Below are 21,498 nucleotides of genomic sequence, written 5' to 3' on the forward strand. Positions count from 1 at the left end.
TATTTACACATTTTCTTAGTTGCATACAGGGATGGCTATTTGTTACGACACCCTGTGAGCAAAGATTAAAAGTGATCTGTATGTTGTGGCGCCTGGATGGCTCAGTTGCTTAAGCATCCGACTCTTGGTTTCAGCTCAGGTCATCATCTCAGGGTCCTGGGATTGAGCCCCAGTTTGGGCTCCATGCTCAGCATGGAGTCTGCTTGAGATTCTCTCTCCCTCTTCCTTTGCCCCTTCCCCCCACTCATTCTCTCACAAATGAATAAATAAATATTCATGATCCAAATTAAGGAGTCAATGGATAGATTGAAGACATTTCAACTGATGGTGTCTTTTGTTATCATTAGCTCAGTGGATAAGAAACTATTGGAGAGCAGGGGACTGGCTTTTGTAGGTCAAAACAAACCTTCAAGAAATATTGATTAAATTAATGAAATTATTTCTTAGTCTCTGGCAGAACTGAATTGGCAGGCAGCTCAAGGAGGTTAAGTGGCTTGTCTAAGGTCATTCATATATAATATGTATTACCTATTCCTTATGTGCAAAGCACAATGGAGGGCACTAGGAAATTGAAAAATCACACCCTACCTTCTAAGAGATTGAGATCTAGCAAAGCACTCTGGCACACCATTAAAAATATCAAGGTTTTGGTGGTTTTTTTTTTTTAAGATTTTATTCTAATCTCCACACCTGATGTGGGTGGGGCTCAAACTCCCAACCCTGAGACCAAGAGTCACACACGCTACTGACTGCATCAGCCAGGGACCCCCAAAATACCAAGGTTTTTGTAATAGTCCTTTCAGTCATAGCAATGGAAACCATTATTCTGGTGGATAAATTGAGGTACAGATCAGAGAAGCAGTTTCTCAAAAGCCACATGAAGCAGCAGAACAAAGATGCTGACTTAAATAGAAGTCATCATTCCATTTGTGCCTATCCTTAGTGTCCTGGGGGATCATTTCAGGGGAACCATTTCCCACCAATGTTCCATGCACTGGATCAACCTTCTCAAAGGTGTGCAGGTTGCTCCTATAAAAAGGATTCCCTGGTGGAGCCTGGGTGGCTCAGTGGGTTAAAGCCTCTGCCTTTGGCTCAGGTCATGATCCCAAGGTCCTGGGGTCGAGCCCTACATTGGGCTCTCTGCCCAGAAGGGAGCCTGTTTCCCTTCCTCTCTCTCTGCCTACTTGTGATCTCTGTCAAATAAATAAATAAAATCTTTTTTAAAAAAAGATTCTCTAACCTGTGTGTGAAATGCTTTATACATGAGTGTAAAGTTATCCATGCGTGTAGGTGTTTTTTCCCTACCTTTGTCCGTTGAGAAGGCCTGAGAGCAGTGATACCCCATTAGCAACTGAGCTTTTGTGGCTGTCTTTAAATTTGAGGTGAAAATCACAAAACATAAAATTAGCCATTTTGTTATTTTAATTTTAATTTTTTTGGAGGAGGCACCCAGAAATGAACCACTTTATAGCATACAATTCAGTGCATTTAGTACATTCACAATGCTTTGTAACCAATACTTTTATCTAGTTCCAAAACATTTTCATGATCCCAAAAGAAAATCCTGTACCCATTAAGCAACCATGCCTCATGCTCCCTCCCCCAAGCCCCTGGCAACCACTGTGTTCCATCCCTGTGGATTCACTATTCTAAATATTTCATATAAATAGAATCATACAAAATATGGTCATTTGTGTCTGACATCTTTTAGTTAGCATGTTTCTAAGGTTCACCCATGTTATAGCATGTGTCTATATTTCATTCTTTTATGACCAAATACCACTCCATTGCATAGATATACTATACTTTGTTTATCCAGTATATTGATTTCTTAAAGTTGTGAGAAGAAATTAAGCCTGTCTACCTTTGTTTCGTGGTTTGCAGCAACCCTTGTTAACATCTTACAGAAGCTCTCTTTTGAAAATACTACACAAGATATTTGTGAATGGTAACAGTCAGGATTTGGGGAAGAGGGTCCACTAAATGATGAAGTACATTTAAAAGCTCTGCAGAAAGGGCTCGTTTTTTAGTCTGTCAAGTCTTTGTTTTAATTTTTTTTCCTTTTTTTTTTTTTTTTTAAAGTAGGCTTCACACCCAGCATGGAGCCTAATGCAGGGCTTGAACTCAAGACTGAGAGATGGAGACCTGAACTGAGATCAAGAGTTGGATTTTTTTTTTTAAGATTTTATTTATTTATTTATTTGACAGACAGAGATCACAAGGAGGCAGAGAGGCAGGCAGAGAGAGAGAGAGAGGGAAGCAGGCTCCCCACCAAGCAGAGAATCCAATGCGGGACTCGATCCCAGGACCCCGAGATCATGACCCAAGCCGAAGGCAGCGGCTTAGCCCACTGAGCCACCCGGGCACCCTCAAGAGTTGGATATTTTAAAAATTAAAACACTTGGGGTGCCTGGGTGGCTCAGTTGTTTAAGCATTGGACTCTTGCTTTCGGCTCAGGTCATGATCTCAGGGTCATGAGGTTGAGCTGGGCACTGGGCTCCCTGCTCAGAGTGGAGTGTGCTTGAGATTCTCTCTCTCCCTCTGTCCCTCCCCTTCCCCATCTGTGTGCTCGCTCGCTCTCTCAAATAAATAAATAAATCTTATTTTTAAAAGATTTATTTATTTATGTATTTGAGAGAGAGAGAGAGCACGCGAGCAGGAAAGAGGGGCAGAGGGAGAGGGAGAAGCAGACTCCCCACTGAGCAGGGAGCCCAATGTGGGGCTTAATCCCAGGATCCAGAGTTCTTGACCCAAGTCACCCAGGTGCCCCTAAAAACATAATTTTTAAAAACCATACCAGCTGCTTTGTTTTCTCCTTGGAAATCCCAGCACAAGAGTTTAATACCCTCTCTCCATTTTCCTCAGCTAGTCCCCATGTCTTCTCTACTCCTCCTGTAGTAAATGCTGCGGGCTACACCCTTTACAGCAGTGGTGCACCCATTCTCCACTTTTCTCAGTTGTTGTGTTGGCAGCTGATTACTCACAGTTTGACTCTTCTCCAGAGAATTGTCCTCAGTCCACATGAACTATTTCATCCAGATGTGCCTGGGAAATTATGCTCCTCCTTTTTCTACCTCCCAGTGGCCCATAGCCTATGAATGACTGATGTGGGGTACAAAGTCCAGCTCCCTTACTTTGGAGAGAGTTACACCTCCTGTTGCATTTTATGTCCCAGAGCTCACTGTAGGATCAGACCGAGGCTAGACATCTTTGCTTGGCTTCTAACCCTGCCCTAATCCTGCTTACCTCACCGCCCCAATAAATCCTTTGCACAAGAATCCATGTCTAAGGCTCTACATCTAGGGACCCCAACCGAGGATATCCCTGTGGGTAGTCCTGGCTCCCAGAGGTATTTCCTGCTACGAGCAGCAGGCATGCATCTCATCTGGGGCCCTGCAGATTGCACCTCCTTCAGGAAGCCCTCCTGGACCTGGGCCCTCACAGTCCTGCAGCATTTAATAAGGAAATTGGATGCCTATTCTGGCCAGGCACTGTGCTAATCCTTTTGTGTGCATTAGTGCATAATCCTCCCAACAAGCTGATTAGGCAAATACTCTTGTATTCTTACAGATGAAGAAAATAAGGCTCAGAGAGGTTGAGTGTCTTGCTTACTCAGAAAGTAACGGAAATTAAGGAGCATTTGTCTGATTTCTCCCGCTTGTATTTAACCACTATACTCTGTCCTAAATTATAGTATCAGAACTTTTATTTTTGTGGGTCTATCTACCCGAGACAGTGGGACTATGTATAGAGGAGAGGTACGTGTTGTATGTCTATTGCTGAAAGAGTGTGCTCAGAGCTTCATCTTATTAAAAATATTCTGAGTATCATTGCTACTCACACCAAGGAATTCCAGAGTGCCTTTGGAGCTCCCCCTTCAGTGTGCCTGCCCTAGGAAGTGGGGTGAACCCCTTTGCCTCTGAGCTCCTTGGGGCACACGGATCTCCGGAAGCCCCTGCCAGAGCTTCAGTTAGAGGCATCCCTGCCTTCCACTTCACTGCAGAGTGGGGATCTGCATTGCTGAGAACAGCAGCAGTGGGAGAAAGCTCATCACTTCCCTGGAGGCTTCCTGGGTTCACAGAAGACAAAGAGCAGGCACTGAAGTCGGGGTTCAGACCTGGACCAAGTGAAGAGGGGGAACAACCCCCGGGGGAGAAGACAAAGGGAAGGAGAGAGATTTGGGGGAGGAGGTGGGATAGTGGGGGCTGACTAGGGAATTGTTGGTTATTCATTCGTCTGACAAATTATTTTAACCACTTACAATGTCCTAGGCACCGTTCTGGGGACTGAGGATACAATCACGGACAAACCAAAGACCCTGATTTAATGAGGCAACATGAGAAGAACAATAAAAATAATGCTATTAATGATTAATAGGACTCTTTCTGAGCACCTACTACGGAGTCAGGAAGTTATCTTATCCTCACAACAATGTCAGGTATTTGATACTGTTATTAACCGGTTTTACAGATGGTGACAAGGAGAGACAGAGTAGCCAAGTGATTGGCTAAGGTTACAGGGTCCCTCATCTCCTTTGAGATGAATGCCAAGGCCTCTCAGGCTCCCTACTGAGGACAGAAGATTTGGAAAGTACATTCTTGAAAGAAAAATTAAAACAATAGCTACGAAACTCAAGCTCTCCTTGCCCATCTCGATCCCTAGCAGTCTCCATCCTGTTATGAATACTATGTGTCCATATACATTATTTTTTTTAAAAGATTTTATTTATTTATTTGAAAGAGATCACAAGTAGGCAGAGAGGCAGGCAGAGGGAGAGGAAGGGAAGCAGGCTCCCTGCTGAGCAGAGAGCCTAATGTGGGACTTGATTCCAGGACCTTGGGATCATGACCTGAGCCGAAGGCAGAGGCTTTAACTCACTGAGCCACCCAGCTGCCCCATATACATTATTTTTGACCCGAGTGTCTTCCTGTCCATATGGTTCTACGTTTTTTCTCCCTACCTTGAACACGGTTCCCTATTGTACACACAGTTCTACTTCCTTCTTTCTCATTGTGCATAGTATTCCACGGCATGGATGTACCCTAGAGAATAGAGAAAAAACAATTTTTCTCTATCATAAACAATGCTGCCATTCACAACTTTTCCAAAAACTCCGCAGATTCTCTTCCAACTACAGAGTTGCAAAGTTTCTTCTGGAAGGACCCATGTCATCAAATCCACAAAAGCACTAGCCAACTGCCAGTCCAACAGTAGCCACTTACATTCCAGCAACTACTTTTTTTCCCCCTCAATAGATTTTATTTTTTTCTGAGAAAAGCAGCTGCCCCAGGTCCTGGCTAGGGGTCTAAACAGACCCCAAACGAGGAACCTCGAGTCCCAGAAAAACGAGCCTGTGTCTTTAAGAAGCGTTCGTTCCTCTGGGAGTTGTAGTTTTATTGGGCTATGGAGCCCCCTTCTCATCTCACCTCCTTTCTCGATCTGAACTCACACATCCTTTAGGCAAGTGCTGCCCTCGCCAAATCTGTGTACCCATGCAATACAGAGCTCCGAGTCAGTTTTTTGGGGAGGACAAGCCAGGACAAGCGAAGGGGAGAAACTACATTTCCTAGGGTGCACCGCGAGGAGGGTGGCGGGGCTGGGGGTGGGGCAGGCGACCCGTGTTAAAGAGCCCGCGGCGCCGAACGCCCAGCAGAGGCAGGTATGTCGGTCCGTGTGGGTCCCCGCTTCGCGCGCCCCGGTCTCCCACCACTGTTTTTCGGCCCACGCTCTCGGACCGGCAGGACCGAGCTTGGCCAGTAGCCTCCAGGTTCCCGATAGGGAAGTGTCCGAGAACTCTGCCAGCGCCCCTGGGCGTCCCCTGGCTGCCGAGTACGTCTGCTACCGGTGGGTCTGGGATTTTTCAGTGGTACCCCTGGGACCTGGCCAGTGCCGGGCTCTTGGGGACGCCCGGGACAGGGAAGGATATGGACCCTAGAGGCCCTTCACCCCTGAGGCAGGTGGGGCGCTGGATGCCAGCGCTGCTGACTGCTTTGAGGCCGTGTTTCCTGCCTTAGTTTACCCCATCTGGGCTCATCATTATGCACAAATCTCGATTACAGGACGTTTGTATAATTTACAAAGTGATTTTACTCCCAGTCAACTTCAGTTTGCCATTTTATTTTCCAGAAGGCAAGACAGATCCCTTCATGAGCCTGTTTTTGTTTTGTTTTGTTTTTACCTTTCAAGCTCAGAAATGCAAAATCCCTGACCCAACACTCTTCCAAAAAGCATATATGAAGAGGTTTTATTATTTTGTTCTGTCCCTGGCTCCCGTTCCCTATTCAATTTTGGGATGGGGAAAATTGGCTGAGGACATTGAACTTGGCCTCAGTAGATGAAATGTTATTGAAAGTGGGCAGAATATTGGAATAGAACTCTATTCTTTTCTAACTTTTCTGTAAATGTCAGTATGACGGGATACACCGCAGGAGAGGTGTCTTACTCCTACTGGGTGCTGAAGAACATGAACCTTGGCGTTGCACGCACCTGGCCTGCCTGTACCACTGTGTATGACTGAGCAAACTCTTTCATCTCTTTCAGCTAGTTTCCTTATCTTTATCGTGTGTGATAAGATCCAATTCATAGGTCTATTGAGTGAGTCATGTGAGCTGATTATGCAATGCCGGTGGTGTTGCAAAAAAAGCACTCCCTGAACTTTAGCCACTAGTATCATTCCACCTTTTGTGTTACCATAAAATACCCTTTGGGCTGATCTGGTAAAGCGTGCTCCTTCACCTAGCTTGATATCCCTAGATCTTCCCTGATTTTTTAATCTTTGGGACATCTTTGACCTGGAGAATATTTCAGAGCTAGTGTTCACTCCCACTGCCTTCAGGGTCAAGTTAAACTCTCTTGTTCCCTTTCCCTCCTGGAGAGAACTACCACTCATTGAGCACCCCCTCTACTCCCATGCCACATTGTTTCCATTTTATTTAATACTGGCAACAGTCCCTAGGAGGTTGGTATCTCTGGCTTGCAAGAGATGAGCTAACCTGTTCAAAACCACACAGGAGGAGGCAGGGAGGGATGGAAACAGCCCAGGACTGATTTTCAGCTTGGGACTGCTCTTCTGACCTAAGGCTCTAGTGGGGTGCAGTCCAGATAGGCCTTCCCTCCTCCCCTCTGGCCATGATCTGTCACCTGTCCACGTCTCCCAGTCATTATGCTGAGACCAAGACTAGGCTCAGATTTTCTGGGTCATTGGACCCTCCTTGGGACATTTCTTCCTTGCTCCCTTTTTAGCATCTTTGCTTGGGACCAAATGTCATTATCATTGTCACCTGAATTAGAATTAGAGTGACCCAGGTCCCAGTCATGGCTGCACATCCATTAGCTTCTTTAAAGTGGAGATAATAATACTTATCCTGCAGGGGCGTTGTGAGGATAAAAAACCCAAATGTCTTAACTGCAGGCCAGTGAACTCAGTCCCAACGGCTGTTATCATTAACATTGACCTCATTTCATTATCACCTTGTATTTGTTTAGACTTTGTCACAATGGCTAATACACTCTGAGCACTTTCCGTAAATTTACACCTTTCATTCTTTCCTTGTTCCCACAAAGTAGGTTCAGTGTAGTGGTTTAAAGAATGGACTCTGGAGAAAAGTGTCTGGTTCATTTTGGCTGTGCTACTTGCTCGCTGTGCAGCCTTGGGCAAGTTACTTAATCTCTCTGTACCTCAGTTTCTTATCTTTGAGGATAAAGACAGTACTTCCCTGACACGAAGTTAGAGGTTTTTTTTTTGTTGTTGTTGTTTTGTTTTGTTTTGTTTTTAAATTAGAGGTTCTTACAGAGATTTTTTTTTTCCTTTGAAGGTGACAAGAGAGGGATGATATTATACTCCCCATTTTGGTTCAGGTCTTTGGAGAAGCAGAAACAAAGATGCAACTAGACTTGCAAGAGATTTTTTGGGGAAGGGGGAAGAAGGGGAGGGAGCTAGAGGAGACAGGGAGAGCTGTCAGGCTGCTGCCTGTGAAGGAGTACCAGAAGAAGGGAAGGAAGGAAGGAAGGAAGGAGGATAGGAAGGATGTTTGACACACTTGCAGCTCTGAGACTCCATCTTGATGGGAACTTCAGGAGCCCAGGTTGTCTTTCAGAGGATCCCCATCTTGCAGGAGTTGGTCTGTGTTCATGTCCTTGCTGCACGGAGTCATTGATGGGTTGGGAAGAGTTGGTGGAAGTGTTGCTTCCATGTGAACAAGCTGGGGGCACTTGTCAGTTAGACTCTCTGCTGCAGGAGGGTGTTAGGGTGCTGGAGATCACACGGTAAGTTTGTGGCCAAGCTCGAGTCCCACGAGGCTCCTGTACTGGAAAGGCCAGATGGACGTCCCGGGGAATGCCTTCTTCCTCAGGTGGCTGGCCAAGATCTCTAGCTCGGACTTCCCCTCTGGATTTCCCTCCTGGGCTTAGCAGGGAACAAAGCAATTTCTCTTAGTGGTGGAGGCTCTCCCTGAAAGCTGGTGGGGGTGTGGGTGTTGCCAAGTGGTGGTGTCTGTCAGCCCTAACCATAGGCTTGATGGCTGCAGAGTCTGGTGTGAGAGATGCTGTTGCTGTTGGCTCTTAGTGAGTAGAGCAGGCTGACTTAGAGAGTAGGCTCACTCCCGGACACACACTCTGGGCCCCGCCTCATCCCTCACCATGCTCAGCTTTGGAAGTCAGAGGGAAGAGGTGGGGGGCTGCTGCTTTGTGGGACAGCACTCAGACCCCTGCCAGAGGTGGATGCCAGGGGGCTTTTGAGGACTGTTTACACGGGGTCTTGGGGACTCAAGAGTCTGATTCATTTTCCATTTGGTAGGAGAGGAATGTTGAGGCCGGTAGGAGAGGGTGGAGCCATAGCTTTGGCCCACTTACCCCTCACTTGCTCAGAGTGCCCTAGAGGAAGATGGCTGCCAAGCGTCTTGTAGCCCCCTTCTGGCTTGGAGCTTCTGGAAGGGAAGGTCCCCTCTAAGGTCCCTGTAGTGGGCGCTGTTGGCACCCTGCCTTATCCTTTCGAACAGGTTGGTGCATCCCTCCCACAGCTACTCCCTTCTCCCTTGGCTTCAGGAGCCTAGGAGGTTAGAACCTTCCTCCCTTCCCCTCCCCTCCCCTCCCCCTAGCTCACAGCCAATACCGGAATGATGAGTGAGACTGAATAAAGCCCTTTGCGTTCAGATGGGGACGCACTGTCAACTCTACCCTGCTCCCCTCACTCCCTCTCCTGAGGAAATCACACGCAACCAGATTGAGAAAGTCAGATACACTCACACACAACCCATACCTGGGTGTACACTGGCAGAGATGAGGTCTTACGTTCACACGCAGCCCGCGCGCAAGTGTTTGTAGCAGCTCTTGTCCATGATTCTCCAAACCTGGAAACAGCCCAGGTGTCTTTCGAGACCACGGATGCCAGTCCGTGCAGTGGGATACTGCTTGGTGAATAGAGAGAACTACTGGTATGTGCAGTCAACTTGGATGAGTCTCAAAGGCATTACGTTGAGTGAAAGAAGCCAACCTCAAAAGATTGTAGCTGAACCATAGCTGCAGAGAACAGTGTGGCTGTCGGGGGTGAAGGATGGAGAGGGGTGTGCCCAAAGGGATGGCATGCAGGATTTTGTTTGTCTTTTGAGGTTTTTTTTAGAGAGGGGGTAAGAAGAGCAGAGAGAGAATCTTTTTTTTTTTTTAAAGATTTTATTTATTTATTTGACAGACAGAGATCACAAGTAGGCAGAGAGGCAGGCAGAGAGAGAGGAGGAAGCAGGCTCCCTGCTGAGCAGAGAGCCCGATGTGGGACTCAATCCCAGGACCCTGAGATCATGACCTGAGCCGAAGGCAGCGGTTTAACCCACTGAGCCACCCAGGCCCCGGAGAGAGAGAATCTTAAGCAGGGGCTTGACCTCACAACCCTGAGGTCGTGACCTGAGCCGAAATCAAGAGTCCAACACTTAACTGACCGAGCCACCCAGGCGGCCCCATACGTGTGTTAAAATTAATAGAACTGTGTACCAGCAGGAATCAATTTTAGGGTAAGATAATTTTTTTCCCCCAAAAGTTCACACATACAGCTTCATCTCTGTCTCAGGGAGCCCTGAACTTTGGCCAGAATGGAGCAGCCCAAGGGGGTCGATTGGACGGTCATCATCCTGACGTGCCAGTACCAGGAGAGTGTCCATGTCTTCCAGACAGGTGGGGGACCCTCCCTTCCACTTTGCCTCTGACGTAGATTCCTCATCACACCCTCACGCCCCACGAGCTGGGAGGACCTGGGTTAAAGCCCAGATTCTGCTGCTTTCTAGCCATGTGACCTCAAGACCCATCATGTCATTTTCATTGAGACTCAGTTTTTTGTGTCCATTAAATGGGACTGGTTGTACTTACTCATAGAGTTGGGTGAAGATCTAACAAGTGGCTCCATGAAAAGCTACTAAGTGTTTGCTTTGGCAGCATGTATGTTGAAATTGGAACCACACAGAGAAGGTTAGCAATGGCCTCTCTGCAGGCCTGGCATGCACATTTGTGCCACATTCCATTTTTCTTTTTCAAATACTGAATCATGACGTTGTACAGACGAGATGCACAGAATGTTAGATGTCCATTATACCTCAGTGCAAAATATGCTCTCCTGAGTTAATTAAGAGAAAATAGTGTCTCTCAGGAGATTGGCTTTTGCTGCTCTGGACCGGGGTGGGGAGGCTGGCAGCTGGTCCCAGCTTGCGTTCTGACCCCAGAGCTGGAGGTGCGCCAGAAGCGGGAGCAGATCCCGCCTGGGACGCTGTTACTGGCCGTGGAGGACCCTGAGACGCGTGTGGGGAGCGGAGGGGCCACCCTCAATGCCCTGCTGGTGGCTGCCGAACACCTGAGTGCCCGCGCAGGCTTCACGGTGAGTGCTTACGGTGTGCCCTCCTCCGGCACGCACGCTGGTCGGAATAGGGATGGGGGCTCACGACAGATGGTCTCCAAGGTCATCTCACCTGGCCATCACCTGGCCAGTTCAGCATCTGGTACCCATTTTCATACCTATAAATTGGGCAGACTTAGCAGGTGGGGTTCAGGGGGAAGGCAGGGCCAGACCTTCTAATGGTTCTAGAACATTGGAGCCAGGATCTCAGAATTAGCCTTTCCAGCTTCTCTTGAAAACTTCCATCTTTCTCTCCTGGCCTCTCTTTCCCCTGTGACAACTGTTTGCCGGCACTGGGATAGAGCTGCCCTCTTGTGCAGGGCACGGGGTCAGTGTTCCCACTGGGGCCAGGTCCCCGCCCCCTCACCCTCCCCCCCACAGCCCCTTCACTCAGCCACCTTGCCCTCATGGCTCCCTGGTGTAGGGAGCGAGGCTGGTCACGGGGACGGAGGTGGCCATGTCCGGGGAGGCCACCACTTTTTGGTTGCCGTGGACCTGACTTACCGTGAGTAACCCCGTTAACCATACATTCTTGCCTATAGATTCCCCTAAAAAATAGGGGCAGAGGGATGGCCCAGGTGGAAGGCTTCTAGGCTCCCTCATCCAGAAGGGGCCAGGGCCACCCCTTGCCTGCCTATGGCCATTGGTCCTGACCCTGGCTTTTCTTCCTTTGGTACCTGAGTGAATTTGTGTTGGGGGTCTTTCCCTGAACAAGAGGACAGCATCCTTGGGTACCGTCTGCCGAGGCTTCTGTCAATGGGGCTCTTGCACTTTTGACAGGTGGTCACATCGGATGTCCTGCAGTCGGCCCGGATCCTCATCCTGCACATGGTTAGTAGGGGGCTGCATGTTTCTGCGGGGGCCGTGCTGAAGGCTGGAACCATGGGTTAGATAGTTGTTTTATTTTTATTTTTTGTGCAAGGTGCTCATTGGGCAAATCCAGAAGAATCAGAGTCAGAATTGTCCGAGTGTCCGGAAATAGGGAGCAGGCTGAATATAAGCAGCACTTGTATTGGTGTGATTTATTACGATTTAGAAGTCCAGCCAACTCTACGCATTGGCCTGGACAGAGACTGAACCGGTCTGTGACCTTGGACGAGTCACTTGACCCTTTCTTTCTAGGCCTTAGTTTCCTCATCTGTAAAAAAAGGGTGATGCCAGTTTCTACTTCACATGGAAGTGCTGAGATGATCCATGCAGATGCTAAAACAGGGCCTGGCCTGGCTCGCTCTGAGCATTCAGGGAATGTGTTTTCATTGTTTACTGGGAAGAGCCAGCCACGTAAGTTTATATAAATGATCTCAGCTTTTTTTCTTTTTTTTTTTTTTAAGATTTTATTTATTTATTTGACAGAGAGAGAGAGAGCACAAGCAGGGGAAGTGGCAGACAGAGAGGGAGAAGCAGGCTTCCCACAGAGCAGGGAGCCCTATGCAGGGCTTGATCCCAGGACCGTGAGATCATGACCTGAGCCAAAATCAAGAGTCAGTCACTTGGGGCGCCTGGGTGGCTCAGTGGGTTAAGCCACTGCCTTCAGTTCAGGTCATGATCCCAGGGTCCTGGGTTCAAGCCCCACATTGGGCTCTCTGCTCAGCAGGGAGCCTGCTTCCTCCTTCCTCTCTCTCTGCTGCCTCTCTGCCTACCTGTGATCTCTGTCAAATAAATAAATAAAATCTTTAAAAAAAAAAAAAAGAGTCAGTCACTTAACTGACTGAGCTATCCAGATGTCCCTTGTTTAGATTTTTAAAAAAGTAATCTCTTCACCCGACAGGGTGCTCTAACTTAGAACCCGGAGATCAAGAGTTGCACGCTGTACCAGCTGAGCCAGTCAAGTGCCCTTTTATTATTTTTTTAAAAGATCTTATTTTATTTATTTGACAGACAGAGATCACAAGCAGGCAGAGAGGCAGGCAGAGAGAGAGGAGGAAGCAGACTCCCCGCCGAGCAGAGAGCCCGATGCTGGGCTCGATCCCAGGACTCAGGGATCACGACCTGAGCCGAAGGCAGAGGCCTTAACCCATGGAGCCACCCAGGTGCCCCTCCAGTGCCCTTTTAATTGGAATTTTGATTAAGATGAATACAGATCCACGTGCAAGAAAAAATACAAAGAGAAGCCTTTGCCAACTTGGCCCAGATTTTTCCAGTGGTAATATTTTCGAGATCTGTAATGTAACCGCAGCTAGGATATTGACATTGATATAATTCCCAGTCTTTCCCCCTGGTTTTACTTGTAGGTGTGTGTGTGTGTGTGTGTGTGTGTGTGTGTGAAGTTTTGTTGTCTCCACCTGCTCATTATCCCATTAAAAATGAAAAATCTGAAAGGATACAACTCAAAATGAGGGCAATGGCTATTATCTCTGAGGAATTGTCTTATTTTTGCAGATCTGCATTTTCTAATTTTTCACCATAATCATGTAATTGAAAACGTTATAAGAAAAAACTCTGGGGGCACCTGGGCGGCTCAGTGGGTTAAACCTCTGCCTTCGGCTCAGGTCATGGTCTCCGGGTCCTGGGATGGAGCCCTGCATTGGCTCTCTGCTCAGTGGGGAACCTGTTTCCCCGCCCCCGCCTGCCTCTCTGCCTACTTGTGATCTCTGTCTGTCAAATAAATAAATAAAATCTTTTCTTAAAAAAAGTTCTGGAAAAAAGAAAGAAAGAAAGAAAGGACTCTGATGAGGCCCTGGGTGGCTCAGTCAGTTAAGCGTCTGCCTTCTGCTCAGGTCATGGATCCCAGGGTCCTGGGATCGAGCCCCACTTCAGGCTCTCTGCTCAGAGGAGAGTCTGCTTCTTCCTCTTCCTCTCCTTGTGCTCTTTCTCTTCTCAAATAAAAAAAAAAAAAAAAAAAAAACTGAGAAAGCGCATTTCATATTAATATTTTAAGTAATTACACCCAGTGTGGGGCTTGAACTCATCATCCTGAGGTCAAGATTTGCGTGCTCCATGGACTAAGCCAGCCAGGGGCCAGAGAAAATGTACATTGTAAAAAGTCTTCTAGCTTAATGGCTTCCTGCCTCGAACAGCTGATAGGTTGTCCCCAGGCTCTCTGCCCTGAGGGTTCTTTCTGTTGTGGCTGCTCCCTCCCTAGGGCCGAGATTTCCCTTTTGAGGACTGTGGCCGGGCCTTCACCTGCCTCCCTGTGGAGAACCCCGAGGCTCCGGTGGAGGCCGTGGTCTGCAACCTGGACTGCTTGCTGGACATCATGAGCCATCGGGTGAGGCTGGCGGTGATCACGGGGCCTCGCCCCAGAGAGAGCCACGGCTCTCCCACAGCAGCCCCGGCTATGCCATCTGTGCCGGTGCAGACAGGAGATGCCGGGAGGAACGGCTCTGGGGTGCCCAGACCGAGAGCTTCAGGAAGTTAGTCTGGGCCATGCGGGTGGAGAGGTGTCCGGCTCAGAGTAGAGGGAAGGACCGGCCTCGGCACCATTGGTCGGGGGAGGCCCCAGCAGCCCGAGTCCTCCTGGACAGGCCACCACTGGGTTGTGTGGGAGCAGAGAGCTGGGCCAGGCCACCGGCTCCATGCTCTCCCTCCTCCACAGCTGGGCCCGGGCTCCCCACCAGGTGTGTGGATTTGCAGCACCGACATGCTGCTGTCCGTTCCTCCGAACCCAGGTGAGCCTGAGAAGGCTTGGGACTGCCTACCCTAGCCACAGCCAGCCACCTTTCTTCACGTGATCTCTGGGCTTCCCTTCCCCCTCTGGTTAGAGAATGGAGACACCCCACCCTGCCCCTTCCGCCCTGCAGGGCTCTGTGGAAGAGTTTTGGGAGGGCAGGTGTTACCATTCTCCCAGAGGAATGTCCATTGTCTTCGGAGACCATGTTCCCTATAGAGGTGTCTGGATGCCCCTGCCCAGAGCTCTTGCCTCCTCCTGGCTGGGGCCCTGTGTCTTGGGTTGGGGGGCCCCAGGGACCTGCCTGACTGCCTCACTCACAGGGATCAGCTGGGACAACTTCCGGGGAGCCAGAGTGATTGCCCTTCCGGGGAGCACGGCCTATGCCCGGAACCATGGTGTTTTCCTCACTGATGCCCAGGTAGTGCCCCTGCGACAGTGGTGTGGGCCACTGAACCATCTGGGTTGGCCTCCTGGCCCTGTGCTCAGGGAAGCCGCTCATCCTGGGCTTTCTGGCGTGGTGTGGATCGGGAGCAGTTCCCCTGCAAACAGCCCCTGTGCTCACTTAGTTGGCTCCTGCTGGGTCCTGCTCTCCCGGCTCGGGTGGTGAAGACTTTCAGCGCCTGCCCTCTACCGTCGGGGGCGGGGGTGGGAGTGTCGGCGCTCTTGTCTCCATCCCCCCAGCACGCCGGTTTTCATTGGGAGAACACCTTGCGGTCCCCTCCGGGCTGGTCCTCCATTGCTGTTTGCCCTAACTCTGTTCTCATCCCCACCCGACGCAGGGCTTCGTTTTGGACATTTACTACCAAGGCACCGAGGCAGAGATACAGCGGTGTGCCAGGCCGGATGGGCGGGTGCCACTGGTATGGCTGCTAGACCCACGCTGGGGGCTTTGGAGGCCTTCTGGGATGAGGCAGGGAGTGTTTGCCTTCCCGTTCAGGGCAGAGCTCCACTCCTTCCTGAAGATTTTGGGGCAGGCCAGAACCAGAAGCTGAGTAACGTCTAGAACTAGTGTTCAGAGGTACAAGTAGAGCTAGAATCTGTGGAAGGTGTGGCCTTGGAATTCAGGGTCTGGTCCCGAACCAGAATGTGGATAATTTCGGGAAGCAGTTGGGAGGAAGTCTAGAATCTAACTTGGGGGATGCTTTTAGAATGAAAGACAAGGATAGGGCTGTTGGGTAAGGGTTTGGGACTGGACCTTGAGGAAGATAGGGAACTCTTTCTCGTTCTCTATCTCTAGTTCAGGAAGACCTGAAAATTGGGGGGGGGTGTCAGAACGTGCCTGTTGAGGGGTCCCTGAGTGGGAGCCCCTCCCAGTAAGCCTGGAGGCTGGGTGCTGGAGTGACCCAGACACAAAGGACCCTGCCCGGTGTGGCAGCCAACCTTGCCTGACCCGTCTGCATGGGCCTTCCCACACCCTTCCCAACTCAGGCCCAAGCCTGGCCCCAGCATACCGTGCTCCCCACCTGACCCTGACCTCTTCAGGTGTCCGGGGTCGTTTTCTTCTCTGTGGAGACAGCTGAGCACCTCCTGGCCACCCATGTGAGCCCACCCTTGGATGCCTGCACCTACATGGGCTTGGACTCTGGAGCCCGGCCTGTCCAGGTGACCAGGGGTGTGGGCTGGGGTCCCCAGGCCTTGGATAGACACCCTGACACTGGCCGCCTCATTGCATGGCCTTGGGCCAGTCCCTTTCCCTCTCTGGGTCGGTGTCTCTGGGAATGAGACTCCCCAGCTCAGCCCAGGAACCTTCCCAATAGCTGTACTTCCTACCCCTGCCCCAGCTGTCTCTCTTTTTCGACATCCTGCTCTGCATGGCCCGGAACGTGAACAGGGAGGATTTCCTGGCAGGGCAGCCCCCGGAGATGGGGCAAGGTGACTCTGACGGCGCAGGTTATCTGCAGGCTGCCCGGACTGAGCTGTGGAGGGAGCTTCGTGATCAGCCCCTCACCATGGGTGGGTACTGCCGCTCGGTTTTCTGGGGCGGGGAGACCACAGGAGTGAGGGCCCCTTGATGAGGAGGCTTCCTGCCCGAACCCTAGGCTCCCAGACCAGACAGGCCTAGTGCCTGCCGGACAATGACCCTCTCCCAGTCCAGAACCCATAACTCTCTTCCCTTCTCCTTTGTCTCATTTCCGGGCTCCAGTCGCAGTCTTTCTGCTCCTAGCTGGGTGACCTGGACAGGTGCTGAGCCTTTCTAGATTCCCACTTCCCCAGGGGCACAGGGGCACATTGGCCTGCCTGCCTTTCCGGGGCCTGATGATGTGTGTTCCGGTGGGAGGCCTGGCTGGCATCTGCCTCAGCAGGCACGAGGTTGGGGTCAGTCCTCGTATCTTTACAGCTTATGTCCCTGACGGCAGCTACAGCTACCTGAGCAACTCGGCCAGTGCCTTCCTGGGCAGCCTCACGTTCCCAAGGGCTCCCAGGGCCCGGGTAGTGCACTCCCAGGTGGAGGTAAGGCCTGCCTGGGGCGGGGGGGCAGCAGAAGTGCCTGCCGGGGTACCTGCGGCTTCAGGAAAGGGAAGGGATAGCCGGTGCTTGGAACAGAGCACCTACGAGTGTAGGCGCGATTATTCTCATCGTTCACATGAGGCACTGGAGGCTCAGAGAGGTTAAGTATCTTGCTTAAAGTTACAGAGCCCATGAGTGGCCAGGTCTGCCTGACTGAGAAACTAGAGAAAACTCACTCCACGCTTTCTGTGGGGTCTGCTTGGGGAGACAGGTACATTTGAGGCGACAGGCCAGGGTCAGTGCCGTGGGCTGAGGAAGCAGGCAGGGTGAGCTCACAAGTGGCCCTCAGGGTGGCAGGGGTGGGGGTGGCTAGACAGGTGGGAGAGGATTCCTGGGAGAGCTGTCATGGGGGACCTCTGTCACGGAGGGCAGATTTGGGCTGGGGGAGAAGGAGGGCAGAGTGTGCCGCTAGGGGCCAGCGTGGACAAGGGGTGAGGGGAGCTGGCCTGAAGTTGGGGCCAGGGTAGAGGGATCTGGCTGGCCATCAGGCTTGGGTAGCAGCGGGAATTCTGGCCAGAGCCTTGGATGCTCAAGGGGATTGGGCAGTCCTGGGCTTGGGGCTCTCACCACCAACTCCCTGGCTTCACAGGAGCTGGAGCTCCTGGGCGGTGGCAGCTCCGTGGTCAGCTGCCTGCTGGAGGGCCCCGTCCAGCTGGGTGCTGGGAGTGTCTTGCAACACTGCCACCTTCAGGTGAGGCCAGGGAGCAGGGCAGAGGGAGGGCAGGGCTTTAGGGGCCCGGGTCCAGAGTGGACTGGTGGGGGTACCAAGGGCTGTGCTGGGATGCTTGCCTTCTCTTTTCCAGGGTCCCGTTCACATTGGCACTGGCTGCCTTCTGAGTGGCCTGGACACAGCGCAGTGCGAGGCCCTGCGTGGCTTGGAGCTGCACGATCTCGTCCTGCAGGGACACCACGTGCGGCTGCACGGTGCCCCAGGCCGTGTATTCACCCTCGTTGGCCGTCTAGACAGCTGGGAGGTAGGTGTCCTCCCCACCTCCCTCATCGCCCGCTGTAAGGCTTTGGGGAGCCCCGAGCATCCCAGCCCAGCTCCTATGCAGCTGTGAGTGTCTCTAAGCCCTGGCCTGAGGGACAGGGGTGAGGAGGGTGTGGTTGGTAGTCTCAGCAGGCCTTTCCCTCCTCCCTCCTTGTCTGCTGTGTGGAGGGCCGGGTGGGGGTTTTATGCCCATGTTGTAGGCCAGATGCTGAGGTTCAGAGAGGGTGGTGGCCCACCTTGGACTGCAGAGCCAGTTATGGTCGATGGGCCTCGAAACAGGTTTCCACTCCGAGTTCCTGGAACCTGGGCAGGAGCACTGAGGCTCCAGAGCTTGGCACATTGTTTCAGAACTTGCTTGTATATGTGCCTGTCTCTCTTTCTGTCCCTTCTGGTCTTAGTGTCCCTCCCCCCTTCCTGTCACCCCCGATGCCCTGACTGCCTCCTCCTCTTCCCCCAGAGGCAGGGGACAGGAACGTATCTCAACATGTCCTGGAGTGAATTCTTCCAGAAAACAGGTGTTCGGTAAGGTGGGTGGCCCCGATGGGCCTCCATGAGCCTCAGTAGGCAGGGGGGCTGCCTCTCTGGGGCTCATCCCTGCCCTTGCTCCTGCCCCACAGAGCCACACCCACCCCTCCAACCATCCCTGGGGCCTGGGGTAGTTTGGGGCAGCCTGATTTGCCCCAGCATCTTCCTGGGCAACTCCAAATTCCTGGCTCTGCTCAGGCTTTGGGATTTTGTTCAGTGGTCTAGGAAAGGAGGCAAGGCAGCTGGGCCTCCTTCTCTGAATTGTCTACTTGGGCTGCCTCCGGAGGAGTTTGTCCTGTCCCCATGAATGAGCCAGCTCCCAGCTGACAGGCAGTCAGGGCTTGGTGATCAGGCAGGAGCCCTGGCTTCCCCCCTGCTAATGTGCCTTTTCCTCACATCAGGGACTGGGATCTGTGGGATCCAGACACTCCCCCTGCAGAACGTTGCCTTCTTAGTGCCCGCCTCTTTCCTGTGCTCCACCCCTCGAGGGCCTTGGGGCCCCAGGACTTGCTGTGGATGCTGGATCCCCAGGAGGATGGGGGCAAGGCCCTACGGGCCTGGCGGGCTTGTTGGCGTCTGTCCTGGGAGCAGCTGCAGCCATGCCTGGACCGGGCTGCCATACTGGCCTCCCGCCGGGACCTGTTCTTCTGCCAGGCCCTGCGTAAGGCGAGGCATGTGCTGGAGGCCCGGCAGGACCTTAGCCTGCGCCCGCTGATCCGGGCCGCTGTCCGAGAGGGCTGTCCTGGGCCCCTGCTGGCCACGCTGGACCAGGGTGAGTGTACTGGAAAGCCCGTCCCACCGTCACCTGCCCTCTGGCTCATCAGTCTGAGGGCACTAGGGAGCCAAGAGACTTTAAAGCAGGGGAGAGATGCAGTAGAGTGTACTTGGAACTTTGTGGGAAGTTTCATCCTTGTCTGTGGGGAGTTTGGTGAGAGGCTGAGGCCCAGGACTGAGCCTCTGGGTCCTTGGGGCATCAGCAAACCCTTCGTGTTTTGCAGTGGGTTGGGATGTGGTTGGCTCCATCTGGAGGCCCAGGCACACAGGCTAGGGGCTCAGCCTTAGCCTCATGGGCAGATCTCATTATTCCCATTTAAGCTGGTTGGGGGTAGGGCTGAGAGTAAACCCAGGTGGTCTGACCCGGAAGCCTGAGCTCCCAACCCCTGGGGACATCCCGGGTGAGGGGTGAAGAGGCACATCTGGGATAGGGTGATGAGAAGAACTTTCCCAGGCAGCAAGGCGGGGAATGTTCACGGGCAAGGACACATCTGGGGCAAAAGCGAAGAGGTATGAGGGACCTGGAGTGTTTGGGCATGGCCAAGTAGTCTTTGGGGGCAGGCCCCCTCCCCCACCACACTGACTCCTGGTTTCTCAGTTGCAGCTGGTGCGGGAGACCCTGGTGTGGCAGCCCGGGCTCTGGCCTGTGTGGCCGATGTCCTGGGCTGCATGGCGGAGGGTCAAGGAGGCTTACGGAGCGGGCCAGCTGCCAACCCTGGGTGGATGCGGCCCTTCTCGTACCTGGAGTGTGGAGACCTGGCGGGAGGTGTGCAGGCGCTGGCCCAGGAGCGGGACAAGTGGCTGACCAGGTGGGTGCTAATGACATCAAGACCTTTGGAGAGGTCCCTGGCCATCCTTGGAGGTGGAGACCCACAGGGAGGTGGGGCGTCTTCCTACCCAGGTTACCCAGAGCAGTCGGGTCCCCAAGCCCAGACAGTCCATTCCCAACTTGGGGCTGCATGCCAGCTTATCTCCCTGCCCTCTTGGCAGGCCGGCCTTGCTGGTGCGAGCTGCCCGCCACTATGAGGGAGCCGGGCAGATTCTCATCCGCCAGGCTGTGATGTCAGCCCAACACTTTGTCTCCATGGAGCCGGTAGAGCTGCCAGCACCTGGGCAGTGGGTGGTGGCCGAGTGCCCGGCTCGTGTGGATTTCTCTGGTGAGCCCCAGGGTGGTGGGGGTGAGGGTAGCCACCCCAGAGCTGGGCTCGCAGCCCTTGTGACCCACTTGGTCTTGTCCAATTGCTGAAGGTGGCTGGAGTGACACGCCACCCCTTGCCTATGAGCTCGGTGGGGCAGTGTTGGGTTTGGCTGTGCAAGTGGATGGCCGCCGGCCCATCGGGGCCAGGGCACGCCGCATCCTGGAGCCCGAGCTGTGGCTGGCAGTGGGGCCTCGGCAGGACAAGATGGCCATGAAGATGGTATGCTGGAGCCTGGATGACCTGCAGGATTACTGCCAGCCCCATGCCCCAGGTCAGGGCACTTGTGACATCTACAGGCGGGGATGGCACTTGTGGCCAGCTGAGGGGTGAGGGCAGAACCTTGGAGACCCTGCAGGCCACAGAGGCCTGGCCTGAGGGTGAGCCGGTCTGGTGGAGGAGTCCCGAAGTCATCAGAGGGCCTTTTATGGCTTAGAGATGGGGCCTACAATACTGCTGGGCTTTTGTCCCCCCAGTGAGCCCCATGCTGGGCTGGGCAGTAGTGGAGGTGGCTTGGAGTATCTGCTTCTACCCTTGGAGACCCAAATTCCTTGCTGGTCCCTTTGCAGGGGCTCTGCTGAAGGCAGCCTTCATCTGTGCGGGGATTGTGCATATCGGCTCCAAGCTTTCGTTGAGAGAGCAGCTGCTGCAGACCTTCGGGGGAGGCTTCGAGCTGCACGCCTGGTCTGAGCTGCCCCATGGCTCTGGTCTTGGTGAGCAGTTCTTGTCTCCCTGCTGCCCATCGCTTGCATCCCCAACCCCCGGCCTCCCCTCTGATCCCTTCCCCAACTTCTGCCCAGTGGAGGGAGCGGGTGGGGCAGGATGGGGCCGGGCAGGGCCGTTTCATGTCTGGTGTCTTCCTCGGCACCCTGCAGGCACGAGCAGCATCCTGGCAGGCGCAGCCCTGGCCGCCTTGCAGAGGGCCGCGGGCCGGGTGGTGGGCACTGAGGCCCTGATCCATGCAGTGCTGCACCTGGAACAGGTGCTCACCACAGGTATGGGACCGCCCTGGGGCAGGACG

General features: G+C 52.7%; 1 protein-coding gene and 1 non-coding gene across 3 annotated transcripts in view; both read left to right on the forward strand.

The window, feature by feature from the left end:
* FCSK (fucose kinase) overlaps positions 1 to 21,498 on the forward strand; it is a 31,994-nt gene that overhangs the window by 6,817 nt on the left and 3,679 nt on the right. The window contains exons 3-21 of one of the 2 annotated variants that reach the window (XM_044255754.1): positions 10,058 to 10,161; positions 10,704 to 10,855; positions 11,654 to 11,704; positions 13,956 to 14,081; positions 14,409 to 14,481; positions 14,804 to 14,901; positions 15,263 to 15,343; positions 15,966 to 16,085; positions 16,265 to 16,436; positions 16,822 to 16,934; positions 17,581 to 17,682; positions 17,795 to 17,965; positions 18,440 to 18,504; positions 18,909 to 19,279; positions 19,880 to 20,090; positions 20,272 to 20,438; positions 20,530 to 20,751; positions 21,047 to 21,190; positions 21,353 to 21,472. In XM_044255754.1, the coding sequence (XP_044111689.1) occupies positions 10,080 to 10,161; positions 10,704 to 10,855; positions 11,654 to 11,704; positions 13,956 to 14,081; positions 14,409 to 14,481; positions 14,804 to 14,901; positions 15,263 to 15,343; positions 15,966 to 16,085; positions 16,265 to 16,436; positions 16,822 to 16,934; positions 17,581 to 17,682; positions 17,795 to 17,965; positions 18,440 to 18,504; positions 18,909 to 19,279; positions 19,880 to 20,090; positions 20,272 to 20,438; positions 20,530 to 20,751; positions 21,047 to 21,190; positions 21,353 to 21,472 (2,641 nt within the window). In that variant the 5' untranslated portion in view covers positions 10,058 to 10,079. Of the gene's footprint in view, positions 1 to 10,057; positions 10,162 to 10,703; positions 10,856 to 11,653; positions 11,705 to 11,926; positions 12,155 to 13,955; positions 14,082 to 14,408; positions 14,482 to 14,803; positions 14,902 to 15,262; positions 15,344 to 15,965; positions 16,086 to 16,264; positions 16,437 to 16,821; positions 16,935 to 17,580; positions 17,683 to 17,794; positions 17,966 to 18,439; positions 18,505 to 18,908; positions 19,280 to 19,879; positions 20,091 to 20,271; positions 20,439 to 20,529; positions 20,752 to 21,046; positions 21,191 to 21,352; positions 21,473 to 21,498 lie in introns of those variants that run through there. The other variant, XM_044255755.1, reaches the window with a different exon arrangement.
* LOC122914837 lies at positions 10,408 to 10,511 on the forward strand. The gene has a single exon (XR_006385906.1). It is a non-coding gene; the product is annotated as a U6 spliceosomal RNA (small nuclear RNA).

This window comes from Neovison vison, chromosome 7 (genome assembly GCF_020171115.1).
Source record: "Neovison vison isolate M4711 chromosome 7, ASM_NN_V1, whole genome shotgun sequence".
Classification (NCBI taxonomy): Eukaryota; Metazoa; Chordata; class Mammalia; order Carnivora; family Mustelidae; genus Neogale; species Neogale vison.